At 39.5% G+C, this 20,998-nt stretch overlaps 3 protein-coding genes across 6 annotated transcripts; 2 read left to right on the top strand and 1 right to left on the bottom strand.

Annotated features, from left to right (window-relative positions):
* Window positions 1-1,016: 1,016 nt before the first annotated feature.
* On the bottom strand, window positions 1,017-3,855 carry fam221a (family with sequence similarity 221 member A). Its single transcript, XM_044335106.1, has 7 exons — window positions 3,836-3,855; window positions 3,432-3,567; window positions 3,009-3,182; window positions 2,725-2,915; window positions 2,554-2,624; window positions 2,335-2,467; window positions 1,017-1,238 (listed from the first exon to the last, which is right to left on the bottom strand). Exons 2-7 carry the CDS (start codon window positions 3,494-3,496, stop codon window positions 1,129-1,131), a joined length of 744 nt encoding a protein of 247 aa, XP_044191041.1. The 5' UTR covers window positions 3,497-3,567; window positions 3,836-3,855; the 3' UTR covers window positions 1,017-1,128.
* Window positions 3,856-3,941: 86 nt separating this feature from the next.
* Window positions 3,942-8,725, top strand: ccdc126 (coiled-coil domain containing 126). Of its 4 annotated transcripts, XM_044335110.1 has the most exons (5): window positions 3,944-4,257; window positions 5,197-5,318; window positions 6,215-6,304; window positions 6,505-7,186; window positions 7,385-8,725. In XM_044335110.1, exons 4-5 carry the CDS (start codon window positions 6,949-6,951, stop codon window positions 7,633-7,635), a joined length of 489 nt encoding a protein of 162 aa, XP_044191045.1. In that variant the 5' UTR covers window positions 3,944-4,257; window positions 5,197-5,318; window positions 6,215-6,304; window positions 6,505-6,948; the 3' UTR covers window positions 7,636-8,725. The 4 variants fall into 4 exon arrangements, with proteins under 4 accessions (XP_044191042.1, XP_044191045.1, XP_044191043.1 ...); XM_044335108.1 differs by lacking the exon at window positions 5,197-5,318; XM_044335111.1 differs by lacking the exon at window positions 5,197-5,318 and having other exon boundaries at window positions 6,180-6,304.
* Window positions 8,726-9,523: 798 nt separating this feature from the next.
* tra2a (transformer 2 alpha homolog) lies at window positions 9,524-16,151 on the top strand. The gene is made up of 9 exons (XM_044335105.1): window positions 9,524-9,632; window positions 11,004-11,137; window positions 11,285-11,450; window positions 11,906-11,959; window positions 13,345-13,533; window positions 14,139-14,254; window positions 14,549-14,668; window positions 14,752-14,822; window positions 15,012-16,151. The coding sequence occupies exons 1-9, from the start codon at window positions 9,597-9,599 to the stop codon at window positions 15,020-15,022; spliced, it is 897 nt and encodes a 298-aa protein (XP_044191040.1). The 5' UTR covers window positions 9,524-9,596; the 3' UTR covers window positions 15,023-16,151.
* Window positions 16,152-20,998: the final 4,847 nt, after the last annotated feature.

Here is a 20,998-nt window from a genome sequence, read left to right as displayed (position 1 = left end):
AAGTGTTTTTTTTTCTTTTGTTTTTTTTAAGGACGCTTAATTGTAGCAGTCAACAAAGCTCTCCTCAGTAGTGAAGGGGAAGCAGCATTGGTTTAAAGTGTGTATGAGGCTGTCAATGTGTGTGTGCATACTTTATCTTGTTGAAACCTGATACGATGGTCATCGTAGATACACGCCGAATATGAAGTGTCAGCTTTCAGATGAGATCCCTTCCACTTGCTTCCTCTTCAGCACTCGGCTGCAGAGACCCAGGTGCATCCATTCCATCCTTCAGGCATAGCCCTACTTCCTTTCCGTCAAGACCACCTGTTCAACTCTCTCACACACACACACGCACGCACGCACGCACACACACACAAACACAAATGCAACTCCCTTAGGAGATGGCTGGCCTCACAATACAGGTGACTTGAGGTGCACTGGCCAACACCAGCGCAGAGGCTGATCCTCTGTGACTTGCCATCCTTAGAGTGGGAACATTTGAGTGGGAGTGAATCCTCATTTGGATCCCCGTTAATTTTATTTCTCAGTTATAAACGTTGGAAAGCGGGCTGCCAATGGAGAAAACATGACCTGCTTCATTCTCCATTTACTGCGTGGATTAAATCAGGTCTCATCACCACTGATCTGCCGTGAGGAATGGGATTAATCAATCGGAGACAGTACATCTATCTGCAAATTAAAAACGGCGCTCATCACTGAGCACGTAGCGTCATGGGTCTGCTGTTATTTTGGTGACATGTTGAGTGGGTGGCTTTCTCTCTGTAAGAGAACATCAATCATACAAACCTCAGATGTGTAAACTGACCAGCTAATGGAACAAGAGGGAAATTTGAGGTATTGCTAAGAAGCCTCAAACAATACTGGAGTATTCAAATAAAATCAGTCTCTTTCAAACTAGCTTTTGAATTGAATCACTACAGTTGCTAGCAAATTATACCACAGCGTCACGACAAAGACAGACACATCATTCATAAAAAAACTGCAATTATCAAACACTTAAGCTTTGGACAAAATTAAAGGTAAGAGATCAGCAGAACTGAAGGATTTATTTGCTCTGGTCAACCTTAATTGTCCAATATCTAATGGACAGAAGTGACAGGTGGACTCTGAGGGTAATGTTACATTTCACTGTTTGTTGGTCATCTTGCAGTGAACAGAGCTAGATGCTTTAGTAGACGCTTGGTTCATCTTTAATGCTGAGCATCTCTGCTGGCAGCCATCTTCTCTGTCTTGATCTGAAAAAGATACAACAGAGATTACAGAAAGATGTGAAGATATGGTAATTATTTAAAAACCATTTTGTGTGCACTAATTATATCAGGATCTGGAGCACCGATTGTATTAAATCATAAATAAAGTTTTACATTTTATAGAATTAATTTATTTGCAGTCACTAATGAATGTAAAATTCATTTATACAGTAGATCAACTCAAAAATTAATCACTTTCCCCCTAATTAAGGATAAAACTATACTGGGTGATAACTTTAAAATAGAAGATACAATGGCTACATACAACCCGATCTTGTACCTCACAGTATACTGTTAAAGACATTTGAACGTGAGATTTCAAATTCAGTGCCACTGTGTGTGCAAAGTCAAAGCTGAATTTTGTGACCATAAATGTCTAAACACATTCAATAACTGAATAAACCCCTGTGGTTTTCAGGAAAGGTGAAAATGACTTCTCAGACACTGACTCTGATATAATTAGCAGTTTTTACTGGCTTTCTTGCATTTGCATTTCAGTGTTTCCAAACACGTCGATTACACTGAAGCATTATGACTGAATATTCCTCTTACCTGTAAGCTTCGTAATGCTTTGTAATGTATTTCAGTTGAGGACCTCTGTGCAATCATGTCATCTTACATGTGGTCTTCATGTCATCTTATGTGGTGGTGAAATTTAAGGGATATGTGGTCCCTGATCGTGTGTATTAAACGCTGATGCTGCTCTTTGCTGCCCTCACATGCCTCTAAAGGGAATTCTCTTTGCTTTTATTAAAATGCATGCGTACACCTACACTAGTCTCAGTTTTTGAAGGCCTGATCACCAAAAATTGGCTCAATGAATAAATGAAAATGGGTGGAAAAATGGCTTGACTGGTATTTGGTTTTTGGGTATCTTGGGGCTGATGCTGCTCTATGTGACTGCATGTACATGGAATATTCCACACTCAGCATACCAAGCATAGAGCAGAGCACCTCTCATATACCACACATGCATACACAAACACATTTTAAGACAGCTCTGTCATGTAGCTATTCATTGTAAAACAGAGGTTGAGTCATCACATATAGTCTTCAATGACGGTGCATGCTGCTCACTCACCTGATCCACTGGCTTCCAAAGCGAGGTAACCATCCAACAAGGAGCTGAACCCTGTCAGTCCCCCCATGGCGGCATAAGGGACATCCCTGCCTACCGGCCGACCCTGTGCCTCCCTCTCTAGCTTTGTCTCAACCTGCCAAGAAAATAGAAAAACAATGTTATAGTGATTTCATGGTGATGTCTGACAACACAAGGCTGACCCGTGTTGACTCTACTTGCCAGGGTCAGGTGGGCAGAGCTGGGCTGACCACAGCCACAGATGTAGGAGCTCTGGAACCCAGCACAGGTACCTGAAAAAGCCCAGAAAACTTTCAGTGTGAAAATCTTCTTGGATGTAGTGTCTTTATGACTCTGTATGGTGAACTAATAAAGAAAGGATTTCAGACTCACACTTCTTGCACAAATGTCCAGTAGTTTCACTGTGATCGTGGGGTAAGTGTTTACACCTGCAGCGGACAGGTGTTGGCCCGATCTTGGGAACATACTGGTAGGCAGAACAATGACATCCCCTGACCTGGCACGGTAGAGCCAAGGGTCGCTCAGAGGGAACAACTTCAAAGTCTGTCTTGTGTTGCTTATATCTTAAAGATACAAAGTTTGCACATATTTATGTGTGTGATTGAATGTAGAGGTGAAGGACATCTAATATCATGTGATATAGTGTAATGTATTACCTATGTGTACAGAAGCATTGTGTCTCAGGGCCAATGAGTTTACATTCAACACCTCCTGGTACCCCAAAGCTTACATACAGCCTGTTTTTTACTCGTTGAGGGAGCACCTTCCTCTTGTACTCCTCATATTGCTCTGGAGTGAACAGTTTGCCTCCATCATCATCACCCACGATTCTGAAGGAGACAAACCACCATTAAATACAATAAAGATTCTTGGCTAAACGCCTATATAAAAAAAGGGTTAATTACAAATATAAATTCAAACAGTCTGCATTTGTATTGTATTTAGCTGTTAGGTTACATCAGTTCCTCTGTAGTTGTCACATGCTGATACTGGCTTGCTCCTAAGTGTACAAAAACCCTAAAGACAATAAAAGTCGGTAACGTTATAGAGGAATAGTCTGCTGTAACATTCAGACAAACCTTCTATACTCCCAGTACTCATCCACTGCTTTTAAGGCTGATTTGTCGAGAGATATTGTCTCCATTGTTGAAAAAAAACACCCAAACTCGAGCTGCTGTTTCAAACCGTCTTGCCTGAAACATATAGACTGTACAGCTGAAACACAGAAAACAACGACTGTTTACCACCAGCTTTGTCGTTGCCATGGAAATTGTCGTTGGGCCCTCTAACGGCTGCAAAGTGAAGTGCAACTAATATGCACACGCGCGCGCGCGCGCGCACACACACACACACACACAGTAGAATTAACCTTAGCAGCTAGGTTATGTAGCTAAAACACACCATTCCACAAATTTTTATTACCTAGTTAATATTTATGTATATGAACTGTTCTTTTGTTTTGATTAAAACAAATCAACGTTACCTGTTGGGTTTGCAAAATTTGCCTTTTCTTTCGTTTGCCTTTTAACTCGTGAGACAACGCGGTATGACTACATTTCCCATAATGCCGTCGCAATGACGCACGCAGTGATCGTTCAGGGGAACCATGACAGGCAGCACAGTTGCATGCTTGTAATTGTAGCTGTCGACTTTAGCCTGCATAGACCAGACCACACCGTTTCTGAGACTGTAGCAGTAGAAACCAAATGGATACCAGAGTGGACAGGCAGCTCAGTATCGAGCTAGGCGGCTAACTTTTAAACGGAGACAGCGACCTGCCTAAGATATTTTCCCCAGCGTCAGCAACGACAGACCAGGGTTGCCAAACAACAAGCATCATTCAGTGTCAGCCAGAGGTAGCAGCTGGAGCTCTCGGACGCCTTGTCCCTGCTTCCCTGGAACCTGGTAATTTCCGTTTCAACCAGAAAATAGCTTCTCAGACAACACATTCGGGTAAATTGTCAGTTTGGGTCGGGATTTACCACAATTACTGAGAGAATTTCGCACTAACTTATCTTATCTGTTGACTGACAAGTTTGAGCGTTGCCGGGGCTAACATGTCGAGCTAACTGTTAGTGGAGTTGGAGACAGTTTCAACTGAGCTTTCCTTCTGTGCAGCTCTCTCTCTCTGCTGAACTATGAGCAGCTGATAACATTTATTTAGAAATATGATGCAGGTAATAAAAAGTCTTGAAACTAAACCGAAGTATCCCTAATTTGTCATCCTTTGCCAGCGGGGTGTTGGTTAGTTTTCTTTTCATGTATTTGTATAACTGACATTGTGTAATTATAATCACATGTTTACCAAGTTGCAATTATGTGGTTTACTATCAGGACTTTGTATGTTTGCTGTAGGCGCCTAAATGTTACCGTACACAGCACCAAAATCTTCATATCTTTTACCTCCTCCACCATGACAATATTGACATTTCAGTGTTTAGTTCATGCTCTTCAAGTCATCTGATTAAGTCTATGGGTGAGACCACCAGCTGTTGGATCACGTGTGACAGCTGTTGTGGTCAATATTTAACCTCTAGATTAGGCATTTTGAGGGATACTATGTGCCCTATCACTGTCAACCATCTCATCAGGTACACAATATTTAAACAGTCCTCTAAACAAGTGGAACATTCATTGTCTGAAACCGTGGCTTAAATGGTGCGCCTTTTCCAAAGAACAATGACCAGGCCTGGTGAATACCCTGCCATCATAGCGGGGACTGATTTGAATACCAAAAATCTTCTGGATGTCAACCCTATGCCTAATTAAGATGGAAATGAGCTGTTGTTTGCCATATGGAGAGTACAAAAAAATCAGCCTGAATGTTTTCTTTTTCTGCCGCAGGACTGGAATGGCTCAACCTCATCTGTAAACATAGCACCTATCACATGAGCATTCTTGACTGTGCATAAAGTCTCTGTGTATCATGTGTGGTGTCTGTGAGCAAGTATTTCTGATTTTGTCAGGTTTGGCTGTTTTTCTTTGATTCATTCATTATTTAAAAATGGCTTCATAAATGAAGTTGACATGACTCCTATAATCTTATTGTGAGAGACATTTTTCAGCTGCTGTTTAAGACTAGAAGCTAAACACTGCACCACCCAAAAAGTGGGTGGTAGAGCTTTCTTCTTATGTGGGTCAATGCAAATGCATGTTTGCTTTGCTTCCTGGATGCATTCAACTGTTACTTCATTAAGTCGTTGCACCTTGCTTTCTGTTTCCTTGTCATAAATCTAGAGATTATCTGTACGCATTATCTCTGTACATTATGTATCTAGTGATACATGTGCCCAGGTCATAGGAAGGGCGTGCATGTGTGTGCATGTGTGTGCGTGTGTGCGTGTGTGTGCGTGTGTGTGTGGAAGCATCGTTAAACGGATTCTGTTACCTTTCTTTTCATAATTTATTCCCTCAGTCAGTGTCCCCTCTCTGACCCCAATAGGAAGTGACACACCCACAGAGAAAGCGCAGAGAATGAACCCGGTGACAAAGTTGTGAAAATTGAAAAATAATCACCTAATTTCCCCTGCATGTGCACAGTCCACTCACAAGCTATTTGTCAGTCCGATAACCATTGTGAGAGTGGGATTAGAAACTGAATGCCCTCTGTGCTTCTGTCTGTTGCTGTGTCTCCTATCTGGAGCTGCAAAGTGGGTCCCATGAAATCTAAACTGGTAATCAGGTTTCTGGGCTAAGAGGGTTGAAAAAGATTTGTTGAGTGGGCTATTGTGTACCCTGACCCAGAGTTAAACAGTCTAGGAAGCCACTTTGATGTAGCCACCACCTCTTTGCCAATAATGATGAGGTGAATTTTGTTCTTTATCCAGCACATTCATACAGGTTTGTGCATTTATCCACCCAGAAATCCTCACAGTCATTCTGGTAAAACCACAATGCTCAGCAGGCCTCTGAGCCTGAGGGACCACAGAAGTGAAACTGTAAGGGGTCGATGGTATGCAAAATTTCAGATTTTTTTCCCCCCAATTCATGGCATTACAGCACAGCACAGCACAGAAAATTTAAAACATCATACAAAAAAGAAACTGAAATCATGTTTGTTGAGTTGTTTTCAATGACTATGTTGTGCTTTAACGTGTGTGGTTTCTGTATTTCCTTCCTGTTGCTTTTTTCCTTTTTTCTATCTCTCTATAGAGCCGTACTCGTCTGAGTTGTCAACAATGTCTGCTGACACCCTGCCTGAACACCTGGTCTGCATCGGTGATTTGGAGCTAGACATCTGGCAACCGAAGTACCTCTCCAAAAACCCCTGACTTTCGGCACCTGTGGGCGTCAACTTCCTTCTGTTTCCATTTCCTTGCTTCTGCTGTTGCTCAACGCCTTCTCACCACCTCTTCAACGCATGTCTTGCCAGAATTCACTTGAGCAAAGCACAAAATCCACACCAGCTCTAGGAATGCTGTGTGGTAGACTTTGACCTCTGGCCTCTCTGGATACGGACGACAGAAAAGAGAATTTGTCCTACAGGAATCAAGTAATTATCACTCTATCAAATTATTTACATCTTCACATCCAAGACAAGATCTCAGCCACTACCAGGCGTCTCCAGCTCCCCTCCCCTTTGCCATCCCCACTACCATGCTGGGCACACTCCTGCGCAGGAACATGTCCCAGAAGCTGAGTGTGCTGCTGCTGCTATTCGGCCTGGTGTGGGGACTCATGCTGCTGCGCTATACTGTGCAGCAGCCTCGCCATCGGAGCAGCGCTGAGCTACGTGAGGAGATCCTGGAGCTCAGTCGGCGATATGTCAAGGTCTTGACAGAGGAGAACCAGAATGCACCTGGTGGACCACAAGGAACCTCCATGGCTGGTTACGGTAATCATTTTAGAAGAATTCAGGAATTCTGGGCAATACATGTGGTTACTACTGTATTTTTTGCACATTAAAATATTTGTTTACTTCTGTACGAACATTACCTGCTACACAGTTGTGGAAAAGCATACTCAAGAATTAATTTACTTTCTCTGGTTTTCCTTCTTTCTTTCCCTTCCCTTTTCACATACACACAAACAGCTGATCTGAAGAGGACTATTGCTGTGTTACTGGACGACATTCTGACACGGCTGGTCAAACTGGAGGGCAAAATTGAACTGGTGGTCAACGCCTCCTCCACTAACACCTCCCATACAGCAGGGGGTGTCCTTGCTTCTGCTCCCGCTGCCCTCCAGAAAGCTCCGAAACAGGACACACCTGGCAGCCACCCAGGGACTTTGCGCTTTCACCCACACATCCCTAATAGGCCTCGGCAACATCAAGGAGCATAGTTTTATAGATGTATTGAAATTTTTTTTTTTAGCACATCACACTTTTCCAGCATTTATCACTGATGTAACAACATCAGACTAATGAAAAGCAATAGGGAGACATATGGACATCCAGAAACTTTATATGTGGGATGCGTCTCAGAAATGTTTGGTGGGAAGAAGAAGGACTTCTTTATGTTATGTCCTATGCTGATATTTATTTTTTTTTACCAGGACTACCTAGCGCAGTTTTATATATTTCCATTGCTGATTTTATTTGACTTAAATTTTAGCATTTTTTATAATGTCATATCTGGATCTTGTGACTGCAAAAAGGTATAAACACTAGAAACAGACACAGAATCTGATATGCTTTATCGTAGAAATGGCTTAAAGCGCTCCCCTGTGTACATTGTATACAAATTTACAATACTGCTTCATATCCACATGCTGGACTTAACAGTTCATTCATGATAGTTAGGAATCGCTGCGTCTGGGTTTTTAGCTGGTGCAGTTGCTAAATACTATATGAAGAAGATTCTCCTCTTAGATAACACATTTAGTGATTTTAAGGATAATTAAACAGTATAACCTGTAAGAAAAATAATCCAAAGAATGTTATTTGCACTCCATCTGAAGGACAAATGTGTATTGACTGTTGCTACGAGACAATTTGATGTACGTGCAGAATGTGATGGGATGAAGCTTAATTGCCACTGTAAACATGGGTGTGTGTGTGCGCTTTGTCTCAGTCGAAATCCAATGCTTTAGTTCCTTTATCTTGCTTTGGGAGTTGTTTCAGTTCAGATGTAGAATGGATTGAATGTACTGCGAGGTCGGTATTTAGCCCTGTGGTGCTGTTAAGATGACTGACCTGCTGCTTACACATGTTCAGGGTTCATGTTGCACTGTGACTCTATAGAGATTTTCTAAAAATACTGGGCTAATCCAACTTGGACATTAGGGGATATTTTAGGGAGGTGGACATCAAGCTCTGGAATACTCATTCCTCAGCAACAAAGGTGGGCAATACTTTCATCAGTACAACTTGGGGATTTTGTGAGATAAAAAAAGCAATGTGCTTTATGGAATAATAAAATATGAGGAAGAACATTTGTCATTTGAAGAAAACATATACTAGTAGTCATAATTGCCCTTTTACTCTGCTTCAAAATGTTGCTCACATTACAAACTAAACTGTATGTTAGAGCCGCTAGACTGAATTATTAAACTGTGGTTTGATTGTGTCTCTATTGAGTGATACCCTACATGTACTTTATTTCATAATGTTTAAGTAGAAAGGTGAGATAACTTTACCAATAAAATGCCCCCATGGAAAAAATGAGTGTCCCACCCATTTGAATTATTTTTTATATCAGATCCTCTATGTATTTCCTGTAAATTAAATGTGATCAAAAGTGCCATTCAGGAGATGAAGATAGTTTTAGTTGTGATATGAGATGACTCACAAAACAATAAATCCAGTTTTACTTGCGTCTATCTAAACATTCAGCCAGTGGTTCTCAGAGAGGGCACCCTCCATGAGACCTTAAGTAAGGTGTGTGGGTGAGCGCATGGTTGGACTTTCAGCTCAGAAAGTTTTACTGGCCCCGCTGCAAAAAACCCTGAGGTACTTGACATTACGTACAAGCTAAACCTTGTCTTGTCATGGGCAGTGCTGGAAAGTAACAATTTACCCAAACACTTAAGTACAATTTTGAGGTACTTGTACTTGAGTAATTGCATGTTATTTTCTAGCTCTACTCCACTAGCTTACAGCGAGGTTACGAGACGTTCACTCGCATGAAGGGGGCGTAGGAGACGAGACGGGAGATGACGTCAGACCCTGCAGTACATAAACATAGCAGCCACTTCACGCGCCATCTTCTAGTTAGCAACCGAGCAGAATAAAACATTGTGTTAAACCACGGTGCTAAGTTATTTCTGTTATAATACTTTGGTTGTATTAGCTGTACTGAAAAATGAGTGACATTGAGGACGGAAACTATGAAGGACGGGTAAGCAGTGACACTGAATTATATCGAATATCTCCCCTTTTCTTCCTTTCTCTCTCTCTCCCGTGTGGCTGCCCGACAGGGAACACGAACCGCTAAATAAACTGTTTATCGTTGAAGTTTCATGTGTTGTTGGCGGTATCGTTACCTTTTAGAGAGGCGGCCATTTTTATTGGTTTTGCCTTAAGCCAACAATACTTGTGTATTAAAGTGTATATATACATTTTTTTTCCACATGGACGGTCAGCGCTCTGCTAGCAAGCTAATTACCGCTAGCTTAAAACACCACCAGGGTTAGACCTCGGTATTTGCAAGTTGTCATAATTTTGCATTCCCAGTTCATTTTACTGCAGCTGGCAGATTCGCTTATGAATTATATTACAAGCTATCTACAGTCATTGATGCACGTTGGAAACCCGAGTTTTTCTTTTTGTTTGATATGAAATGTAATTAGTCCTAAGCCACTCTTCCTTCTCTACTTTCACGCTCTGATTAAGAAAAGCTACATGTGTCTAAGCTCTTTACTTGTTACCATTTTAACTTAAATTGTTGTGCTCATTTTGAAATACTTATTTTTAGCAACCATGTAACTACTGCATTCAGTGTTTTATTATCTTTTTTCTATTAAAGATATTTTCCTTTTCATAAACCTATGATCTTAATTTTATTGAATGTTCTTTTTTCATTAAGGTTATTGATCGTGAAGGATTTGAAGAGTTTTATCCAAGAATGATGAAGAAAATTGTCAAGATAAAAGAAGGCTAATGAAAACATTTACAGAGCAGAACATAGAAGTGGAAAGGGAGGAAAATGTGACGGAAGATTGGTGTCAGATAGAAGCGCTTGCAGTGTAATGGCTAAAATGAAAACTGGTTTCAGTTTGGGTGAAGAGAGGAAAAACAGACCTGGAATCAGAAAATGAGAAAACTGAAAAAAGAAGAATGAAGAAGGATAGAAATCCCGAGAGAAGGGAGTAGCGTGTAAAGAATCTGGAAGAATGAATGTGTCCCTAGGTTAAGTAAATATACTGCTTGTGTCACAAATGTCTTTTCTTTACCTTGCTCTCTTTTTGTAACATGAAAATGCATGTTTTATTTTTTCCCTTGATGGCCCAGGTGGACATGGAAATAGACCTGTCATGTACACTGTTGTATATGGTTAATATTATATCTTATTGTAAACCAAAGATTTATTAATTGAGATGATAAGTTTACTAACCCTTTCCTCCACAGTACATAAGCTGTAGATTTTAGACAGGTTTATGTGCAACTTACTTACCACATGTCATTACTCTGTGCTTGACTGTTTTTTTCTGTGTAAGAAATACATTTATTTGTCCATGAGAAAGTTGTTAACATGCTGCTGTGGCAATAGGGGTCTCGCTCCCCATCTAAATCGGATCGTGGGAGTCCAGCTCGGGTCAAGTCGGAGAGCAGGTCCGGCTCCCCGAGCCCATCCCGAGCATCCAAACGCTCTGAGTCCAGATCCCACTCTCGGTCAAAATCAAGGTATGTTGCTGTTTTTACAATTACCTTTTGTTATATTGTGATCACATCATATTGCAAACAAAAAAATGCTCATTACAGGCTGAAATATGTCACAAGGTTACAGGGTTTTTGTTTTCCTTCTCTCCTCTTCTACCGCCTCCTATTCAGGTCTCGTTCTAGGCGGCACTCAAACCGGCGCTGTAGCCGCTCACGCTCTCGGTCATATTCCCACCGAAGGAAGTCTCGCTCTCGTTCCTACAGTCCTGAATACCGGCGCAGGAGGAGCCAGAGCACCTCCCCGATGTCGAACCGCCGCCGTCACACTGGCAGCAGGGTGAGTGTGAAGAGATCTGAAGATAGGGCAATGTACAGTAGGCCATAGATGGAGAGCCAATAGACACTTTGTGTATGCTCACACACATTTATATCATGTTAGTCATGACATTTTGATCTCCCCAAAACTGTTTTCCATTTAGCATCTTACAGTGTCAGCACTTTTTTATCTTTTCATTTAGATAAATTTGGCCATAGCAAACAAAATAACTTGGATGTGTTAAACAAACTGAACGGTTTTGCATATGGATTTGAGTTGTATTATTACAAACATTTACAAGTATTTTATGATTAACTTGACACTTAGTTTAAAATCAAGAGGAAGCTAATTTGTATTTTCTATTTGTGAGGAAGTAATTTTTGATATGATTGTGATGAATGCTGTGGGAAACCACTTTGACATGACATTTAATAACCCCTTTGTTTCACCCTCCCCTCCTTTCATTATATCAACAGAGCCATGACTTCACAAAAGAAGCATGCAGTCATAGCGGTGATGCTGATATTAGGGTATGTGGACCTTCTGACATATTTTGGGAAAGAGCAATGTAATGTTTGTGTGTGGGTCAAAGGGGGATTCCCTGAGTGTAATACTAGATCAAGGATAAAGGGTGACATGAAACCCAGTGGAAATGAAATGGATCATGTTATATTCAGACATGTGGCTGGTTTGCAATAAAAACAACCATCACTGCAGTGCTCATTGGATGGGCCATCTGTCAAGTTAAAGTGTTGTTTTTTTGTTTTTTTTTAACTTTTCCTCAATACACCATTGCTTGAAAAATTGGGCAGGAGTGCACAATATATCCTACCACTTTATACCAAGACCCTTGTCCAGCTGCATGCATGGATGACCTACCTTGAAATTGGGTCAAACACATATTTGCAATCAGGGTCACACCTGTATTTGCAAAATAGGTTGCTTGGTGAAAAAGGACACTCACTACCTGGCACATATAAAGATGGACCTGTTTGAAATGACATTTATCAATAAATTGACTGCACTTGTAGTATCAATCCTTTATCAAGGTAAACATTGGTGCAAAGTGGGTATAAGACAGCTTATCAGTACTTGGCAAAAACATGAACTAATATTAAGGCTAATATTTTTGTATTATCGTAATTAATGAAAAGTCACATATGTTTTGAAAATATTTATTTTACACCTGGAAATACTGATGTTTAGTAATATATTGCAACAGGTAGTAAAAAAAATAAATCAAAGGATAAAGTGAATACATTTTCATGATCCACCATTTGGTGTAGAACGTCATACAATGAATGAAACATTTTCTTGCAGCACCATGTTTTACTACAGTTTGTGTAAGCTCAATGATGTTTGTAGTACACTACTGCTGTAAAAGGTCTGTGTGGAAAAGAGGAATTAGGTGTGGTTTTCAAAGCAAGTGGGAGGCAAATGAAATGGTTTTGTACTATGTATAAGTCTCCCAGGGGTATCTTTTTGAAAGCTGTTTAAGGGGTTATTAAAGCTGTCATAGTTTACCCACTGAGCATTTTCTGATGGTCTGGTTCATTTGAAGATGCTTGGAGGGAAAAGTTCTTGTAGCCATTATTAACTTCTATATAGATCTTTTACCTTTTTTTTTAGTAGTATCTAATTAATTATATATTTTCTATGTTATTATATAATTCTGTATATACATTATATATTTTTTATATATGAATATATTTTCCTTGTGCCTTGTTGTTTTCTATATTTGTGTTTTGGAAATGTAACCAGTGCATTAAACATGTAAAATGTTGCCTGTGGATGAAGAAGCATCTAATGTTTTGCATACAAAATCCATTCACTGGATTTAGTATGCAAAACATTAGATGGGTAGATGCGGTAAACCACATCATCACCTCTGACTCTCTGTTGTTGACCCTTCCAGGCGAACCCTGACCCCAGTACATGTTTGGGGGTGTTTGGCTTGAGCCTGTACACCACAGAGCGTGACCTGAGGGAGGTGTTTTCGCGCTATGGTCCTCTGGCCGGGGTCAATGTGGTGTACGACCAGCGCACAGGTCGCTCCCGGGGCTTTGCCTTTGTTTACTTTGAGAGACTTGAGGATTCTAAAGAGGTATGGGAAATGTTTGTGGTTTTATTTACTCATCAGATAGCCAATGATCTTCAGGCCTGGTCCTGGAGAGTCATTTGTTTTCTGTGTTTTTATGCACAGTACCAGTCAGTGCCAAGTTTAGACACACTTTCTCATTCAAGTGAATGGGAAGTTGTGTCCTAACTTTTGACTGGTACTGTAGTTAATTTGATTCATCTGTCGTCCAAAGTGTAAAATATCCCATGATTAGATGGCTAGAATAAGAGGGCTGCTGCATGGCTGCCGGTGAGAACCAGGAGTGAAGAGTATTAGTATAAAGTGTTAAGCATAGTCTTTGCAATTATTGTTGCCTGCTTAGCACTTTTTTATATTTGCAGTACATGCAGGTTCAAAGGTCTCTTCCTCTCTGATAGTGTTTAGTCTTTATTTAGGTGTGATTACCTGAGTTCACCACTAGGTGTCTGCCTTGCCACAAATTACCTCATCTTAGAGCCATGCATCCCTAGAAATGGGTTACTGTGTGTAATGTACTGTAGGTGGTCTTTTGTGAATTTAATAATTTTTACCAAAGAGCTTGCAATAATATGATAACATCTATGTCTCCTCATCCCTCTTGTGTTCCCTAGGCAATGGAGCGAGCCAACGGCATGGAGTTGGACGGGAGACGCATCAGAGTGGATTATTCCATTACCAAACGTCCCCATACCCCCACACCAGGAATATATATGGGCCGTCCAACTCAGTAAGATCAACACAAATGTCAAGTTCTCTTTACCTAGTATGTGGCAGTAGATATACATCACATAGTTGCATATGACTGTACATTTGAGTAGTCAGGAGTAGAGAAATGGGATGCAAGGTGTATTGTTCTGAGGTCAGCGCTCTCTCATATCACTGTTGTATATCTAATTGTGCATCTTTTCTTGAAACACATTGTTAAAATTTAACAATTTCTATCTGTTTTGACATGGTGCCATGTTTCTCAAGAGATAAGATTCCTGGAAGTCATGGCCTTTTTATGTTCTTATTTCAACAGCAATGGTGGAGGTGGCGGCGGCGGCGGTGGCGGCGGCAGCAGCAGGAGGGGGAGAGACTCCTATTATGATCGTGGCTATGACCGCTACGACAGATATGACGAGTATGACTATAGGTATAGGTGAGTAATAATTTGTGAGTACAAAGCCAGTGTTGCACTATTACGTGGGAGAACATTTAAAATTTTTCTTTGTCTCCTTGCAGTCGCAAGCGCTCTCCATCACCCTACTACAGTCGATACAGGTCTCGCTCACGGTCCCGCTCCTACAGCCCACGTAAGTGTGAAGCATACAGTACTTGCTTAACTATTGTGTCATTATTTAGACATGAAGTCAGACTGCTCTTTGTATGCATATTTAAACAGATTCCTGTACTGTAATCACTGGTGAAAGCTGCTAGAATTTTATTAGTAATGCACTGACCTTTACATGTGCTAATATATATTTCCTATTTTCTTTTCGCAGGGCGATACTAAGTTGCTTTTTACAACATTCAGCTTCCCTCCAATAATTGGTGGTGTGTGATTCATCAAGGTGTTTCAGAGGGGACAATTTGAACTAGCATGTCTATATCAACAGAACTCTTTTAAGTTTGAGATAGTTCTTGTTTACATGCAATAGATGTCTTAATTTTTAGGCGTTTTTACGTGTCCATGTCTGGTGTGAGCAAAGAACTCTACAACTGTTGGTTACTGTTGTGTCATTCTTAGACTTGCATCCTTCCTTCCCTCTTCATTTTCTGTAGCAGTGATTCCTTTTTTTTTTTTTCTTTTCTTTTAAATGATGGATAATGAGCTGTGTTTTTGGTCTATTACTTTCATTTCTGTTAAAAGAGTTCTTGTCATAAATGGGGAAGGAAAACTGGGTTTTAGTTGAGAATAGTGACAGTTTTCCCACATGTATTAAGAGGTAACTCAAACAATAAAGTTTGCATATGTATCAGTTGAATATAACTTAAATCTCAATGCTACTTGGAACTAACTGGGCCTACTGGTAAGTAGCAGGTAAATGTGGCTGTAAAATGAAGTGCTACCAGCAATCGGTGGTTGGGGTCTCTGCTCACATTATGAATAACTTTTCTTTTTTTAAGTTGAGGAAGTCCTGCTTTGAGTTTCTCCAGAGAGTTTTATCATGTATTGTTTTTTTGTTTTTTTTTATCGTGAGACCAATAAAAGAGAGTGGTTAGACTTGTACTTTGCTTTGTGATCAATAAGTCAACCAAAAAAAAAACCAAGGCACACTGCTTTACAAAAGTTAAAAAGCCTTTAATAAATGGGCTTAGCAACTATATATGTCAGCCATTTATTAAAGGCTTTTTAAGTTTTGCAAAGTAGTGTGCCTTGGTATTTTTTAAATTAATTTATTTTTTTATTATGACTTATTGATTTCAAAGGAAAGTACAAGTCTAACTTTTTGTTGGTCTCATGATATGTCCTTGGATCCAAAGAGCACCTGTTTGGTTTTTTTTTTTTTTTTTTTTTTTTTTTTTTTGATACCTGCATTCGTGAAGTAGCACTCTTCAGCCAACCTACTGGCATTTGCTCTCTATTATGTTTTTTATTGTTGTTTCTTTGTATGGAAATACAAATATATGAAAACTCCAAAGTTTGTAACGTGGTTTTCTGACTTAATGTGCATGAAATTGAAGTTGAGCTTTAGTTGTCTAGGTGGGAGTTAAGAAGTTTGAGTGGGTGAGGTGGGAAAAATAAGCTAGGAGAATTTCATAGACAAAGACCAGCGCCAAGATGATGTGCATGATAAGTTCATGTTCACACAAATTGAAAAGTTGATCTGGAGCCACATTTAAAAACCACATTATATTCTCCAAAAGTTTAGTTTTCTCTCATTCAAGCTACGCCAGTGGAAACATGGGAAAAAAAGCTTTTATTGGGTGGTGTTTATTACATAAGATGTAAAGTTTACAAGTTAGAAAACATATTATACTGCAGTGAATTCTGTAATTACATTGAATTTCTCAATATACATATGAAGTTACAATGAAAGAGCTTGTGCTTTGTTAAAAAAATTCAATACCATGATGCACATTAAAATGACTTCAGTACCATGTGACTATGATGTACATCACCTCAACAGTGACATTACTAGAACATTTCCCCTATTTTAAACATAAACAAATGTGCTTTACATTATGAAACGATGACAGAACAGGGCCAAGTTTGTTCTTCATACAGTCACATTTTCCTGCATTTAACAAAAACTGGCAGATTGCATCAAGACAAAATGATCAGTTTTTGCCCCCGAGAGATGGAGGTTAAGATACTGGATTGATACAGCTTGAGAGCAAACAAGATCTTGAGACTGAGTGGCTAATCACAAAAGCAAACCTGAGGGAATGGAGGGCTCTTTATCTGTAGACCTTAGCCCCAATAATAAAGCACTCCATTCAAATGGGGTTAATAATCACTGCTGACATGTCATGGGGCCCCTCAGAGTTATGCATTCATTCACACCGACTCAAAGATAATTCTTCAGGTTCCAAGGTAACCACTAGCTAGTGGGACAGGAGGGTCAAAGTATGAGGTCTTTCTCAATGAGGATCCAACAGTCCAAGCCATATACTCTGATGTCTATTGTGTGTATGTTTTGTGCTCATTTTAACCTCTGGTTTTTACATTAAGTGAACTTAAATTATTAGCATTCTTTCCTGTAGAGTTTTAGCTAATAAAACAAGTAAACCATACAATTTTAGGTAGTGTCCCTTGATCCAATGTCTGGTACAGCCACTTCTTAGCAGTTTCAATTGTAGAGAAAAGGTGCGCAGATTGAACAAAATGCAGATAACTCACTAGATTTTATGGCTAGATGCAAGGTTGTGATATACATTTTATTTTTAACTTAAATTACCCTGCCATATATGTCATTGCAGGGGGCATTTACTGATAGGTTGACCAGTAGGGGACAGAATAGGTAGATTGCTTCATATTATTGGGAGGAAACAGTCCACATCTTCTACTTCACAAAAATAGATGAGTAAAATCAATGTTTCATCTTCGGGGCCAGACACATGGTGTACATTCTGATTCTACATACAATAAACCTGTCTCTGTTATGAATGAAATCCATCATATACTTTTACAAGAAAATATTTTCATGAACCAAACACACCCAAAGTAGAGATGGTGCAACCTGTAGCTCTGACATCATGTAATTGAGATCAGAAAAAAGCTGTGAGGATACACACCTAAACTACTGGACAATGCCTGAAGGTTAATCAACAACTACATGTTGTAGTCTGTGTGTTTTGAGGACAGCAGGACCTGTGGGGACTACAGGCTAAACTTCCCCACATGTGAGTTGTTCATGTCTAAGCTGTAAACACAAGGGTCCATAGGGTATAATAAACATTAACAACTGTTTGCTATTCAATCATGCTGATCAGTCAGAGTTCTTGATGATATAATGGTACTAAAAAAGCTTTTTTTTTCATTTTACTTTGGGCTTATCTTAAGTTCTTCATCTTACTCAGTGGAATATGATTTCTGAAAATGGCATTTGTAGAAGTTAGTGCATTTATCTATTTGCATCTAAAAGAAATTTGGTGTTTGGTGGGTTTTTTTTTTTTTTTACATGATAATTATAAAGAAACAGTTCTTTACTAAGCCAGAAACGTATTTTAATTGTTGTTTAAGTGTTTGCTAATTTGTTCCAAAAAAAATATTTCAGCACCAATTTATAAAACTGTTACATATAAACAAGTGACAATCCACAGACAGCGGAAAAGTTAATTACTCTGCCATAACATTTTAAAAAGTTGCTGATTCAAAAGCCCTGTTAATTCGAACATCAAATAATTTGAATTACTCAACAGAAATTATTTACCAAAATCAATAAGTTGATATAATCTCCAACACTTTTACGTTACATCAATATTCACATGAGGAAAATAACAGTTTTATTTGTTGCAAGAATTTACAGAAACTTTTCCATCTTAAAGTGTCTATTCCAGATTCAATAAATCCTGCACTTGATTTTGCAATAAACGTAATCTAATGTAAAATTACAAGTGTGAAAACTTAAGGCAAAACAAATCCTGTTTCTTTGTTCTTTTAGAAAACAAGATATTGAAGAAATGGATTGCTTTTGGGCTGTTAAAATGGGAAATTTCTCAACACAAATCACAGTGTCACTAATCAATCAAGGTGCTGAAAACAGCAAACAACAACAGCCAGGAGGAAAGTTCCCCTATACCAGACACAAAGCAACATGCTAAAGCATGGCCATGCAATATAACTGCAATGTGTGACAAAGTCTGCAAATATTCATGTGACTACGTGAAAACACCCACTTTCATCAGACGTTTGTGCTGCATGAACATGTGGTGTTAATTTGATCAAATGCTAAAGAACAATAAAGATGTAGTCATCTTGAGGTAACAAAAAATACAAAAATCAGCAGATGTTAATAATAAAAAACTGTATTTTTGTGAAAATAGAGAAAAGTAAAAACAAATAAGAATTTCAAGCTATTTCTTTTACACTCTATACAGCGTGTGAAATGCAGCGTGTGCATGTAATCAAATGGCTTGCAATTAAACAAATATAGAATGAGAAATTACAAGGATAGTTGTGAGAGAAAACATGACGGATTGCATGTGTAGCTGCTATTAATAGCTTTTCTGAGCTATTTTCAACCAAACAAAGGGCCAGTTATTTCCTTAAAAAATATAGTCACCTTTAAATAATCTTTTCTGCTACTATTGACCTAGATTGAGTGAACTTTTTCATAGCAATTGCAACATTTGAGTTTTGGTAGAAAAAAACAGTGGGAGTGACGAGAAAACAAGAAAAACGACAGTTTCTTCACATGCATTACTCTTTTAAAAATAGCAAAGATATTACCTTGAATATAGCTTCTATTTTAATATTTTACCACTTAGCATTAACTCATTATTTACTGCTAAAAATAAATGTTCCTTGGCATGTGTTTTGAGGGGACACAAACCGCCATTTTCTAATGAGATGAGGGGTGCCATCCCATAGGAGAATCTGTGGATTAAAAAGCATCTAATATTTTGTTTTGGAGCCTGCATGTAACCACTTGATGTAAATACAAAACATGTGTCTGGACCAAAAGAAAAAAAAAGCTTGCATTAGCATCAAAAGGGACATTGTTTCCATCAGTTAATGTTGCTGTAAGGCTCCACATTCTCCTCAACATGGCGTTCACCACAGTGTTCCCTGACTCTGTCCGAAGCGGTCAGTCAGTGGATTTACTGATTACACAACTCAAGTGGAAAGAAAACATTGTTACAGATTTGAATCGCCTAACAATAAATAAAAAAATAAAGCAATCTCACCGGAAAACAGAATCCCTTGATTCAGTGTAGCCTAAAGGGGTTTTTGTGAAAGAGCCTTGCGTTTGGCGACGCCTATATCTCTGAGTGAGGCCAACAGCTCAAAGTTGGGCTATAAGCTGCGTTTTACTTAAACAATCTACTTCCCCTTTCCTCCTGTCTTTCTCTCTAGAAATATCCCAGACTATGTTTAACCAAATCGATTTTGTCAGTTCTTTTCCTACACTGACATTAGCCGCAGCAATCTTCCCACATAGGATGCAGTCTAGTCTGAAACTTTATGTCAGTTTGCCCCTATGGAATTTGTCCATAGCGAGGAGTCCTGAAACTGGGGGCGGGGAGACTTTCTGTACATTCCTCAGCGATACATTCACTCCTCCTGCAGAGCCTGCAGCCACACACACAGGCAGGCTGCAGCCATGCATCAGTTCATTTAAACCGACAGAGCCGGGCGAGCACTCACATGACTGCTGTCTCTATACGTCCAAGTCCACAAATCTGCCATCTATGTGGCACCATTCAACAGGCAGAGCACACTTAAGACTGAGTTCCTGTGTCTGCGTTTCGTTATTTTATTTGCAGTGGAAATCATTAAAGCCAAATAAACTGGGTTATTAAAAAATTGTATGAACCTAACTAGGCCAGCGGAAAGCGCTTTGGTTTAATAAATTCCTTATATAGGTCCATACAGGAGGAATATAAGCATCTAACCACTGAGTTAAACTTAATAAGAAACTTTTCGGCAGTTGAAACTTGAAACAAATTATAAAGTGATTAAACTGGTATAGGAAGTGCCCTTAAAGCGCCTTTTAAACACACTCTTTTATTCTCTATTTGCTTCAACTATTTATATGAGTTTCCCCAAAACGTAAAAACAACCTAAACTTCCTCAAAAGTTGATAACAGCTCTGAAAAGTGCCGCGGATTTGGTCATCGGCCCGTGTTTCGTTACATCTTTATGACTTATGACAAAGCCCAAGAGAGGAAACATGGGGAGAAATGCATAATTGGCGCGCTGATTCATATAGAATAGTCGAGCCGAAGAGCCAATGAATGAGCGCGTTGAGGCAGAGCCAGAAGAAGTAGTACGGAGCGACTCTGCGGCTCTGATTGGACAGTCCATCCCACCAATCAGAGG

Source organism: Thunnus albacares, chromosome 19 (assembly GCF_914725855.1).
Source record: "Thunnus albacares chromosome 19, fThuAlb1.1, whole genome shotgun sequence".
In the NCBI taxonomy this organism is placed as follows: Eukaryota; Metazoa; Chordata; class Actinopteri; order Scombriformes; family Scombridae; genus Thunnus; species Thunnus albacares.
This window is presented reverse-complemented; position numbering and strand designations above follow the sequence as displayed.

What these genes read in the sequence shown, in the direction of transcription:
- ccdc126 (XM_044335107.1), top strand. Translation starts at nt 6,949, where the DNA reads ATGCTGGGCACACTCCTGCGCAGGAACATGTCCCAGAAGCTGAGTGTG. An exon ending in AACCTCCATGGCTGGTTACG is followed by an intron (nt 7,187 to 7,384) that starts GTAATCATTTTA and finishes ACACACAAACAG; the next exon opens with CTGATCTGAAGAGGACTATT.
- tra2a (XM_044335105.1), top strand. Translation starts at nt 9,597, where the DNA reads ATGAGTGACATTGAGGACGGAAACTATGAAGGACGG. An exon ending in GCCGTCACACTGGCAGCAGG is followed by an intron (nt 11,451 to 11,905) that starts GTGAGTGTGAAG and finishes TTATATCAACAG; the next exon opens with AGCCATGACTTCACAAAAGA. An exon ending in GCGGTGATGCTGATATTAGG is followed by an intron (nt 11,960 to 13,344) that starts GTATGTGGACCT and finishes TGACCCTTCCAG; the next exon opens with GCGAACCCTGACCCCAGTAC.
- fam221a (XM_044335106.1), bottom strand. Translation starts at nt 3,496, where the DNA reads ATGGAGACAATATCTCTCGACAAATCAGCCTTAAAAGCAGTGGATGAG. An exon ending in TGGACATTTGTGCAAGAAGT is followed by an intron (nt 2,625 to 2,724) that starts GTGAGTCTGAAA and finishes GGGCTTTTTCAG; the next exon opens with GTACCTGTGCTGGGTTCCAG. An exon ending in TTTGGAAGCCAGTGGATCAG is followed by an intron (nt 1,239 to 2,334) that starts GTGAGTGAGCAG and finishes TATCTTTTTCAG; the next exon opens with ATCAAGACAGAGAAGATGGC.